This window comes from Balaenoptera physalus (genome assembly GCF_965194825.1).
Source record: "Balaenoptera physalus genome assembly, chromosome: 2".
NCBI classification, from domain to species: domain Eukaryota; kingdom Metazoa; phylum Chordata; class Mammalia; order Artiodactyla; family Balaenopteridae; genus Balaenoptera; species Balaenoptera physalus.
Genome location: NC_138883.1, coordinates 67,286,035 through 67,298,581, shown reverse-complemented (window position 1 = coordinate 67,298,581; position 12,547 = coordinate 67,286,035). Strand labels below are relative to the sequence as shown.

At 36.1% G+C, this 12,547-nt stretch overlaps 1 protein-coding gene across 9 annotated transcripts in view; it reads right to left on the bottom strand.

Annotated features, from left to right (window-relative positions):
- HECTD1 (HECT domain E3 ubiquitin protein ligase 1) overlaps nucleotides 1-12,547 on the bottom strand; it is an 89,976-nt gene that overhangs the window by 47,720 nt on the left and 29,709 nt on the right. For all 9 annotated transcript variants that reach the window (XM_082451967.1, XM_082451971.1, XM_082451968.1 and 6 more), the window contains exons 6-10: nucleotides 12,243-12,513; nucleotides 11,424-11,500; nucleotides 11,240-11,338; nucleotides 7,216-7,330; nucleotides 6,418-6,592 (exon numbers count right to left, since the gene is read on the bottom strand). In XM_082451967.1, the coding sequence (XP_082308093.1) occupies nucleotides 6,418-6,592; nucleotides 7,216-7,330; nucleotides 11,240-11,338; nucleotides 11,424-11,500; nucleotides 12,243-12,513 (737 nt within the window). The remainder of the gene's footprint in view (nucleotides 1-6,417; nucleotides 6,593-7,215; nucleotides 7,331-11,239; nucleotides 11,339-11,423; nucleotides 11,501-12,242; nucleotides 12,514-12,547) is intronic.

Below are 12,547 nucleotides of genomic sequence, written 5' to 3'. Positions count from 1 at the left end.
ATATGCAGTTTTGTTTTTTTACACAGACTATATTTTAAATGACAGATAGGACTAACACAAACAAGTTTTAAAAGTCATTCTTCCTGGGGCTTCCCTGGTGGCGCAGTGGTTGAGAGTCTGCCTGCCAATGCAGGAGACGCGGGTTCGAGCCCTGGTCTGGGAGGATCCCGCGTGCCGCAGAGCGGCTGGGCCTGTGAGCCACAATTGCTGAGCCTGCGCGTCTGGAGCCTGTGCTTCGCAACGAGACAGGCCGCGACAGTGAGAGGCCCGTGCACCGCGATGAAGAGTGGCCCCCACTTGCCGCAACTGGAGAAAGCCCTCGCACAGAAACGAAGACCCAACACAGTCATAAATAAATAAATAAATACTTTTTAAAAAAAAGTCATTCTTCCTACCAAGTTCTGATAAACTTTCGAGAATATTTTCTTTTTGTTTTCCGAAGGTTTTATTTTTTTTACTTATTTTAAATAAATTTAAAATTTATTTAAATACACAATGTAAAGGACTAAGCTGATTTTTAATCAAACCACAAAGCAAATATTCTAATACCATTTAATATATATTAATATATTATAAAATATTAATATATTATATAATTTACCACTATAATACATTCAATTTCTAAACACAATTGTTTCTGTTTGGAGGGCTAGTCTACTCCAATGATTTATAAACTCTTGGGCTAGTTATCATAAAGATTTAATTACTGAAAGTTTACACTAGCCACTATTCAGATTTTTCTTTAATAATCTCACCTATTTATTCTTCCAGAAGAACTTTAAGATCTGTCAAGTTCTAAAGCAAATTCTATAGTTATTTTCTTTCAAACTGCGTTCTATAAATTAACTTTGGAAGAATTTATATCTTTAGATTATTTAATATTCTCATCCTAGAACAATTCCCCCTTTATCCAACCATGTCTACTTTCCTCTCAATCACACTGTGATTTAAAAAATAAATAAACAAATGGATCCTCAAGGATTTCTGCTGCTGAAAAGTTTACTCAATATTTGTCCCATTATTGACACTAACTCCAAAGATGTATATTTACCACACCTCTTCAAAATTCTAAGTAGCCTTTCTTCAAAAGCAAAATGTGAAGTCTTCAGTCTAATATTACAGATACATATATCAAATCATTACGTTATACACTTTAATACAATGATACACGTCAATTATATCTCAATAAAACTGGAAGAAATATCTCACAGAGAAAATAATCAGGTTTTTACAAAATGCTCTACCAGTAAAACTGCTATCCTCTGTTCTGAAGGCTTCATTGATCTGTTGCCTGCCTTTTATTTCCTGAACAGACAATGGACACAGGCCAATACTGATAGATAATAGCTAAAGTTGATATATTCCATATATACAGATCCTCCTTTAACTGCCTGATTAGAGTACATACGCTTACTCTTCTGATCAAATTTTAAACTGAAATGGTAAAAAATTAGGTTGTAACCTATTCCAGACTGTTTTTAATAATGACAAGTATATATTTTTTTAATCAATCATCTTGGGAGATGGGGGAATGAATGAAATAGGTGAGGGAGACTAAGAGGTACAAAACTTCCAGTTACAAAATAAATGAGTCACAGGGGTGAAATGTACAGAATGGGGAATACAGTCAATAACAGTGTAAACATTTTGTATGGTGACAAATGGTAACTAGAATTATCATGGTTATCATTTTGTGATGTATAGAAATATTGAATTACTATGTTGTGCACCTTGAACTAACATTGTGTTGTAAGTGAATTATACTTCAAAAAAAAAGGAAGGAATGTAGGGAGGGAGGGAGGGAGGGAAAGAAGGAAGGAAGGGAGGGAAGAAAGAAAAGAAAAAAATGAATGATTCGGAAGTGGAAATGGATGAACTGCAAGAAAGAATATTACCAAACAAAAAAATATTACCAGATAAAAAGCAAATTAAGAAGACTCATACAGGGCTTCCCTGGTGGCGCAGTGGTTGAGAATCTGCCTGCCAATGCAGGGGACACGGGTTCGAGCCCTGGTCTGGGAAGATCCCACATGCCGCGGAGCAGCTAGGCCCGTGAGCCACAACTACTGAGCCTGCGCTCCTCAACAAGAGATGCCGCGATAGTGAGAGGCCCGCACATCGCGATGAAGAGTGGCCCCCGCTTGCCGCAACTAGAGAAAGCCCTCACACAGAAACGAAGACCCAACATAGCCAAAAATAAATAATAATAAATAATAATAAATAAAAAATTTTTAAAAAATCATACAATATGATACGATTTATATAAATCTTTAACTTGTAAAATACTATGCATCATTTACAGATAAATCTATATATTTGCTATATATTCTTGTAATATATTACAAAAATAAAGGAAGCAAGGGAAAATATTAACATATTAATAACCAAAAATATTAACACCCCCCAAAACCCAATTGTTAAGAAAAAAATTTATGAGAAAATTGGGAACAATGAATGCTGATTTGATGTTTGATAATATTTAAGAACTATTATAATTATTTTAGGTGTAATAATGGTATTGCAATTATGTTAAAAAACAAAAAAGAATCCCTTTTTTAAAAGAATCCCTTTTTAATGATGAAAAATTATTTTTTTATTGAAGTACAGTTTATTTACATATAGTATTCTATTAGTTTCAGGTATACAACATAGTGATTCAATATTTTTATAGATTATACTTCATTTAAAGTTACTATAAAATATTGGGTATATTCCCTGTGCTAAACAAAAGAACCCTTATTTTTTATGGATACATATAGAAAAATTATGGATAAAACTATTTGAGTCTTGGATTTCCTCAAAATAGTACAGTTGGGGAGGTATAAATGAAATAAGACTGGGATATTTGTTAAAACTTACTGAAGCTATGTGATGGGGTTCATTATATGATTATCTCGACGTTTGAATACATTTTAACTTATCTATGATAAAACATTTTTTTAATAAACTACCTTTTTACAAATACCTCTAAAATATTAGGCACTATGCTAAATACCACACATACTTAATTTTAATTTTCTTTTAAAGAGAATTAAGTATAATTACCCCATCTTAGAGATGAATTAAGATCAAGAGGTTAAGTATCTTGTCCACGGCTATCGGTCTACAAAGTGGCAACACTGACATTTGGACTGACTTTGAGCTGACTCCAGAGTCTGAGCTCTGAACTAAGATATATGCTATCTTATTCACCACAATTAAATCTGTCAGCTAACTATTATCTGGAAAAATTTAGCATCAAATATGCTATAACTAAAATTGTGTTTAGATGATCTTCAAATATTTAAAAGAATGATAAAAAAATAACTATCCATTAAGGGAACTCTGTTTTATGGTGACATACTTTATAATTTCCTGATGGCCTTATAATGAAGCAATTCTAACTCCAAATATAACTTAAGGTTTTTTAATTCGCATGACACGTAGTCCTCTGAAATTTTCAGGCCGAATTATCTGTTCAAAATTGAACTTGCTCATTTCTAAAAATGAATCAAATCTTTTGTTAAATAAACAAACAAACAAACAGAAAGTGGCCCCACTAACACCTACTCTTCTGTAGCTATTTGGGGAAGAATAAAAACCAAGTTCCTAGATGTTCACAGTGAATTGGCTGGCACCTTCATCCTATTTAAAGTAAACTACCTTCACTTTAATGTCAACTCATAATACTGGTATTTAAGGCACTTGAATCCTACAAAACTCCATGTTCTAAAGACCTCCTGAACTTAAAATGACCAAAATCAAATTCTCAATCACTCAGCCAAAATTTTGGCAGTCATTCTTTACCCCTTCCTTTCCTTCATCCTGCAAATCTAACTGGTGGTCATCAACCCTTATACTGGGTTGGCCAAAAAGTTCATTCGGGTTTTTCCATAGCATCTTGTGGAAAAACCCAAACGAACTTTTTGGCCAACCCAATACAACCCATCTCCCAACCTCTTCAATTTGTTCCCACCAATCCAGTCTTCCAGCAACTGTCTAAAGTTCACATCGACAATTAACCCGTAAGTAGTCTGTTTTCATTCCTGCCCTCCTCCAGTACTTTGCTCCACCAGACTGCCAAAGTGATCTTTATAAATCACAAATCTGATTGTGACAAATTTCCTCACAAGTCTTTAATGATCCTTCTTGAACTGCGGGGTAAAGTCCACACTCACCATCTAGACCAGAAAGGCCTTCATAGGTCATAAAAAGCTCTTATCTACCTTTTTGATAGTATTCCCTGAGCTATACAAACATATCCCATATCCCACTGATACCAAAATACTTGCAGCTGCAAACAAAACACACTCATTCAATCATTCAATAAGTATCTATTGAAGATCTACTAAATATCAAGCCTTATTCTATACCTCCTTGTCTTTGTAGGAATAGGGCAGGACATAAGGCCATCTCTCATGGAGCTTTAGAGGGGAGACAGGCATAAAACAAACAAAAACTCAAAGAAGAGCAAGATTTCAGACAGTGTAAACTCTGTGAAGACAGTAAAACATCATGATTGATATGAAAAGTATCCTAGGGGTAAATTTAAATTAGGTGGATAAATGTCAATGGACATAAGCATTTGAACTGAGACCTGAATGATACAAAGTTACCGACCATTCAAAAGCCCTGGGAATAGAAAGTTTCCAACAAAGTGAAGTAAGTGCAAAAGCCCCATGGTAAGAATGTACATAGAATGTTCCAAAAACAGAAAGAAGGCTAGCATAGTGTAAGTGTAATGGGCTAGGTGTTACATAGTACTAAATGAGGTCAGAGACCTGGGTGGGACTTATACAAGACCTTCCAAGCCTGAGTGTTAAGAAGTTAGGTTTTAGTTAAGGCCAATTAGAAGCTACTGGAAGGTTTAAGTCAGAAGATGATGTGATATAATTATGATTTAAAAACTAATTCAGGGGACTTCCCTAGTGGCAAGGTGCTTAAGAATCTGCCTGCTGATGCAGGGGACACGGGCTCAAGCCCTGGTCCGGGAAGATCCCACATGCCGCGGAGCAATTAAGCCCACGCCACAACTACTGAGCCTGCGCTCTAGAGCCCACAAGCCACAACTACTGAGCCCGCATGCCACAACTACTGAAGCCCCCGCACCTAGAGCCCGTGCTCCGCAACAAAGGAAGCCACCACAACGAGAAGCCCATGCAGCACAACGAAAAGTAGCTCCCGCTTGCCGCAACTACAGAAAGCCTGCGTGCAGCAACAAAGACCCAGTGCAGCCAAAGTAAATTAATTAATTAATTTAAAAAAAAAAAAAGGGACTTCCCTCGTGGCGCAGTGGTTAAGAATCCACCTGCCAATGCAGGGGACGCAGGTTTGATCCCTGGTCCGGGAAGATCCCACATGCCATGGAGCAACTAAGCCCATGTGCCACAACTACTGAGCCTGCGCTCTACAGCCTGAGAGCCACAAGTACTGAGCCCGCATGCCACAACTGCCAAGGCCCATGCGCCTAGACCCCATGATCCACAACAAGAGAAGCCACCGTAATGAGAAGCCCGCGCACCGCAACGAAGAACAGCCCCCACTCGCCGCAACTAGAGAAAGCCCACACGCAGCAACAAAGACCCAACGCAGCTAAAAATAAATAAATAAATAAATTTATTAAAAAAAAAAAAAAAACTAATTCGGCATAATGTGTAGGAACAGATTGTAGAGGGACAAGATAGAAGACGAGGAGAAAGACTACTTTAGAGGCAACTATAGTAGCCAAACTACAGACTATTGCACCTTGGACCAGAGTATTAGCAATAGATGGATAGAAATGGCAGACTTTGGACACACTATAGAGGGAGAGCCACCAGGACCTGCACCAGGATGAATTGACTCATACCTCCATGCCTTTGCACACACTGTTGCACACTGATCTTTCTAAATCCATCTGCCTAGAAAACTTCCAAGTATCCTTTAAACTCCAATTTAAATCTCATTTCTGCATAAAATCTCCAATTTGCCCAGCCAATTAGTTGTTAAACCATCTATACCCCTAGGGAATATATGTCTAATCTACTACTTAACCACTCTGTATTGTTACTCACTTCTTCCTCACCAGCTTGCAAGGACACATAAACAGGGCCAAGTCTTAATTCTTTGGGAACTCCTCCAGTGGGCAGCTTACACTGACTCTATCAAAAAGGCTTCCATAAAGCTCAATAAATGTTTGTTGTACTTATAAAAATTCCTCTAGAATTGATATTCAGAGAGCTACAAAAACTGTGTTAGTCTAGTTTTCTTAATTTTCTAAACTCCTTCTCTTAAGTCAGATCATCAGAAGGAAAGATTTAACTCTCCAATCTAATTTTTATTCTTACCATACCTTTTCAATATTAAAATAAACCTCACATCCTTCTGGAAAAGTGAGATAAATAAAGGTATATAATTAGCATATTTTAACTAGTAAATACAAATAGTACGGATAACTACCTTATAGAAGGCAGCATAGTCTGCTGAAATGTTTGTGCAAATACTGGCAGTAACCTTTTCAAGTATATGGGTGCCATTTCTGGATCTCCTTTCGGCTCATTACATTCTTCTTCATCTTTGTTTGTATCTTTCTTTTTCTTATCATCTCCTTTATTAACTGGACACATCCAATCACCTACAGACAAATATTGTTCAATAAAATACTTTTCTGGAAAATTTTTCTTTCAATGAAAAAATATTAAAATGTACTATAAAATCAACTATAATTACCCTAATTAACAACAGTCAAACAAATTAGGATGTTGTATCTATCAAAGGCGTTTGTAAAACTACTAAAGAACATTAGTACCTCCAAGAAGCTGAATCACAACTTAAGGAGATAATTTTGGATACTCCACTTGATTCCATAAAATATTTCACAGAGACTCTGCATTCATCTACTCTGTGAAAACTTAAAAATTTGGTCAAAGTACTTTGTCTATGCAATAAGCAACTATTCTTTATGACATTCCCACACCCCTTAAACTTGTGATTTGGCCTTTTTGGAATCATGCAGCCACAGTCTCAAAGAACACAGAATAGTACACTGTTAAATGTTTATCAAATATAAGTGTGTGTGTGTGTGTGTGTGTGTGTGTGTGTGTGTGTGTGTGTGTGTGTATGTATGTATGTAATTATTTGACTTCACAGAAATGATTTCTTTATATAATGTTAACATGTCTACAGAAAGCTACTTCTATGGAAGTGGAGCTGAAAAGTAATAGCAGATAGCTTAAAAGGAAAGATATTACCACTCACCTGGAGACTGAAGAATAGCTACTACTTCACTATGGCCCCTTTCCCGAGCTTTATCTAATGGAGTTTTCCCATCTTCATCTCTCAGATCTGGATTTGCACCATGCCGTAAGAGAGTCTAGAAGAGAAAAGCATTTAATGTGGATATAATAATTAACACCTTATTTCTTCAATAGCCAATTCTGCAACCTTTAGATTGCACTGACATACTTCAGACTGCAGACTTACAGAATTAATCAAGCAGGTACCAATTCAAATCTCTGCCTTTGCATACAACACCTTAAAAGTGGTTTATGTATATCTTGAAAAAACTTATAGATTAATGTCACTTGCTTATTTATTAACATCTCAAATTAAGTACATTCACATCTGAACCTGTCATCTTCTCCATCAAACTGCTCCAGTCAATTTCCTTACTGTAACAGAGGTACTAATATTCAGTTTGCGGTGTGGTAATCATCTTCATCATTTCGTGTATACTGCCAATTACCAAGTTAAATTGATTCTTCTAGAATGAACTACCAAATTTAGGTCTTAAATACTCATTCGCACTATTCACCATTTTTTTTTTTTCTTTTGGCCACACCGCGCGGCATGTGGGATCTTAGTTCCCCAACCAGGGATCAAACCTGCGCTCCCTGCAATGGAAGCCTGGAGTCTTAACCACTGGACTGCCAGGGAAATTCACCAATTTTTAATGGACACTGGACTCTCTCCCCAGCAGACTGTAAGCTCTTTTGAACAGAGAACACATCTCACATTTTTCCTATCAGCCTCAGAGCTGCAGCTTTTTGAACTTTGTTATAACACAATATATCTGACAAATAAGTGAGTACATACATTCATCAGAAAAGTATGCAGTACTGGCTAAAAATTCCAAACTGTTGAAGTTTGAATCAGAATAACTCAGTATTTCATCAAATCTAGGATGCCACAGATACTTATAATCTGATATTATAATCTGATATTATGATCTGACAGAGATTATAATTAAGTACTACTAAGAAAGAAAAAACAATGCCAATTAATTTTGCAACAATGTTTTCCTATTGCTTGGATATTTTTTTTAACTTATTGAAAGAACTTTTATAAACTTAGATTTTTTTTTCATGTATTACTTGGACAAACAGAAATTTAAAAAATAAATGAAATATAATAAGGGCTTCCCTGGTGGCGCAGTGGTTGAGGGTCTGCCTGCCAATGCAGGGGACACGGGTTCGAGCCCTGGTCTGAGAGGATCCCACATGCCGTGGAGCAACGAGGCCCGTGCGCCACAACTACTGAGCCTGCGCGTCTGGAGCCTGTGCTCCGCAACAAGAGAGGCCGCGACAGTGAGAGGCCTGCGCACCGCGATGAAGAGTGGCCCCTGCTTGCCGCAACTAGAGAAAGCCCTCGCACAGAAACGAAGAGTGGCCCCCGCTTGCTGCAACTAGAGAAAGCCCTCGCACAGAAACGAAGACCCAACACAGCCAAAAATAAATAAATAAATATTTTTTAAAAGGTTTTTTTTTTTTAAAAAAAAGAAAGAAATATAATAAGATATTTCTGTAACTTCACATTCTGAGTACAATTGTTCATAATTTCTTTTTGATCCGAAGTCACCAATATTTGTGTTTCTACACACAATGCTGTCATCTGTGCCATAAAGAGTTTAGTGACACAGCATTACTGAGCATGCTCTTCTATCAGAAAGGATTTTTCACTCAAGTTACTAAAATCCATTTCACAATTTGTATCGAATTGACAGGTAATAACAACTATGCTGAAATTTCTATCTGGCCAGTAGCAATTATAAGACTTTCCTAGTTAAAAGATGTTAAAATGTGTATGGGGGGGTGGGTAATATCTTAGAATCAATTAAAAAACAGAAGAACCTGTGAAGAACGATAAAACATGTTAAATGCTTAAGACCCTGGCTGGCACAAAATAAGTGCTTGGTGAGCACTATTATATCATTATTAGTAATGGCAGCTATAGCTCATTGCAGGCTGATGTATAATCAAGATAGGTTAAGGTTAGATACAATTCATTTGGCTCCTTCTCCCACTCAGCTACCCATAACTGCAAAACAGTAAGGGTTCGAAAAAAAAAATTGGCTTAATAAAAATTTTTACCACCCTTAGGAACATCATTCTCTAAAAATTAACCAATTCAAACTGACAGAATTCGAGCTTGAAGAGACCATCTAGAAAGCTAAGTTGTTAACAAAAATCTTCTTACAGTGTAAAGACAATACTAGCAATACTGTGACAATAGTAGCAGCTACCATTTAAGCATCTACATACAATGTGCCAGCTACTATACTAAGTGCATTTCATGTATTTTTTCCTAATTATCACAATAAGCATGCTAGCAGGGACTTCCCTGGTAGTCCAATGGTTTAGACTCTGCGCTTCCACTGCAGGGGGCACAGCTTCATTCCCTGTGGGAACTAAGATCCCAAATGCTGCGCAGCGCAGTCAACAATAAATAAATAAATAAATAAATAAAATACCAGGAGTGTATATACATTTTATTAATAAAACTATAAGTCACACTTAAGAAACTGGTCCAAGGCCAGACAGCCTTTTTTGTTAATGAGTTGAGACTTGAATCAGGTGTGCCTGACTTCTTAGCAAATATATTATGACAAATTCCTTCACAATATGAAGATTCTTGAGACCTAGATCATACATTTGGTTCAACCCTTATCATTTGACCTTTCTGGACCTCAATTTCTCCTAACTGTACAAAAAAAAATCTACAGTAAGGATGTATGGAGATTCCTCAAAAAATTAAAAATAGAACTACCAGGGACTTCCCTGGTGGTCCAGTGGTTACGAATCTGCCTTCCAATGCAGGGGACGCGGGTTTGATCCCTGGTTGGGGAACTAAGACCCCACATGCCGTGGGACAACTAAGCCCATGTGCCACAACTACTGAGCCCGCGTGCTGCAAGTACAGAGCCCATGCGTTCTGGAGCCCACACTCCACACTAGAAAGAATCTGCACCCCGTGGTGAAAGACCCTACATGCCACAACTAAGACCCGATGCAGCCAAATAAATAAATATTTAAAAAAAAAAAAAAATAAGAACTACCATATGACCCAGCAATTCCACTCCTGGATATTTATCCAAAGAAAATGAAAACACTAATTGGAAAAGATATGTGTACTCCTATGTTCATTGCAGCATTATTTACAACAGCCAAGATATGAAAGCAACCTAAATGCCCAACGATAGAGGAATGGAAAAAGAACATGTGGTGTATATATATACACAATGAAATATTACTCAGCCGTAAAAGAGAATGAAATCTTGCCATTTGCGACAACACGCATGGACCTAGAGGGTATAATGCTAAATGAAATAAGCCGATCAGAGAAAGACAAATACTGTATGATTTCATTTATATAAAGAATCTAAAAGACAAAACAAAGGAACAAACATAACAAAACAGAAATAGGAAAAAGAAAAAGAACTCTCCAAAGTCCTTTGCTAATCTAAGAGTCAAAGATATTATGTTCTTCGGCAAATAAAATATTTGCTATATTGATAAATAGAAATAAGAGAAACATGTATAAAGTTATTCATTACCAAGAGTAAGAAATCGGGAAAAAAACAAGTTTTCAGCAATAGATGACTGGTTGAATAAATCTGCAGTACATTCACACATGGTAAGTATACAGATGTACAAAAACTCTCTATATACTAATAGGGAGAAGTCTCATTGTGTATTATTAAATGAAAAATGTGTATTATTCGATGAAAAAAGCAAAGTATAAATCAGTGTATATGTTACATTTTGTATTAGGAGAAAATAACCATACATATTTATTCTTGCTTGCATCTGTATTAAGAAACAATGAAAAGATAAACAAAAAAAAACAATCAAAAACGCTTACCTGTAGTGGGGATAGGGAAATGGAGCAAATGGAGATAGCATGGAAGCACGGCTTATCAGAATAAAAGTTTTCATTTCATTCTAATTTCAGAACCATGTAAATGTTAAATATTAAATCAATAATTTAAAAACCTGGATTTTACCTTTGCTACTTGAGGTCTTCCAAAACATGCAGCATAATGTAATGATGATGACCTCTGACCTCTATTAACATCAGCACCTCTTTCACAAAGAAATTCTACCTGTAAAATGATGGAGAATCATAAAGTTGCCTTATTAATATTGCTATCTTTGATTTAAAACATTAGCTTTTATTTATTAGCTTACCATTTCCTGAGTTCCAAAAGCAGAGGCCCAGTTTAATAGAGTCTGACCTACATCATCCATAAAATTTACTTCAAAGGCTGGAAATTTGAAGGAAAAAAATAAATCTTTTTAAAAGTCAACAAATTATAATGAACTTTTCTAAAGTGGGAACCATTTAAAGATTGTTATTAATAATCACTAAATACACAGCCAATTTTAAACATTCAGGTCAACTGTAAAGTAGTAAATAATCAGCAAATGTAAATTCTGCTAAGAAAAAGTATTCTAAAATTTTTATTAAAAATAAACATAAAATAAGAAACAAAAACACAAACATACAATAAAACTCAAGAGTATTAGTTGCCTCACGCCGTAACTGAGGAAAAGAAACTAAACCACATCTATAATCAAAAGAAAAGTCTGATGACACAGAAGCATTTTTCACCAACTTATATTTGCTGATCACCTCATGAAGCAGTCTAAAAAAAATTTACTATATATAATGATAATTCACTTGTGTCAGTTTCCATTAATCTTGAGAAAACAACAGCCCTAAATTCAATCTCCACTTAACCTTAGAATTGGTATGATCTCCTGGCAATAGACAGGTTAATTTCATTTACTTATTCAACAAGCATTTACTCAGATCTTACCATGCACCAGGCTGATAATTTATATACATGGGGAGAGGAGAGGATATAGACTACGTTGGCCATTCTATTTTCTGGCACAACTGCTAAAAATTAAAAAAAAAAAATTAAAAATCTAGAAACTAGAAGTTGCCTATATAATTCCTTATCTCACAGTTTTCTTTTTATATTTTAAAAAATATTTTCCAACCTCCTGTGTCAATTGCATCTATGAGTGCATCGGTATCTTTACTTCGAATACAGTCTATAAGCTGCCGATGTGAGCGCTCCCCAGAACTATCCAATCTCCGGAGTCCTGGGATTCTGCCTGTGGATCCAGCACTAGACTTTGGCAAAGCCTTTCGTCCTTCAAATAATAGCACCAAGAGAAGGTCAACCAAACGCATGGTATCAAGGACACATCTTTCATCACCCTGCAATGCACTTTCAATTGAATCTGGAAGCTCTGACCTCAGGAGATCCTAAAAAGAGAATGGGAGAAAAAAAGTTTTAGCA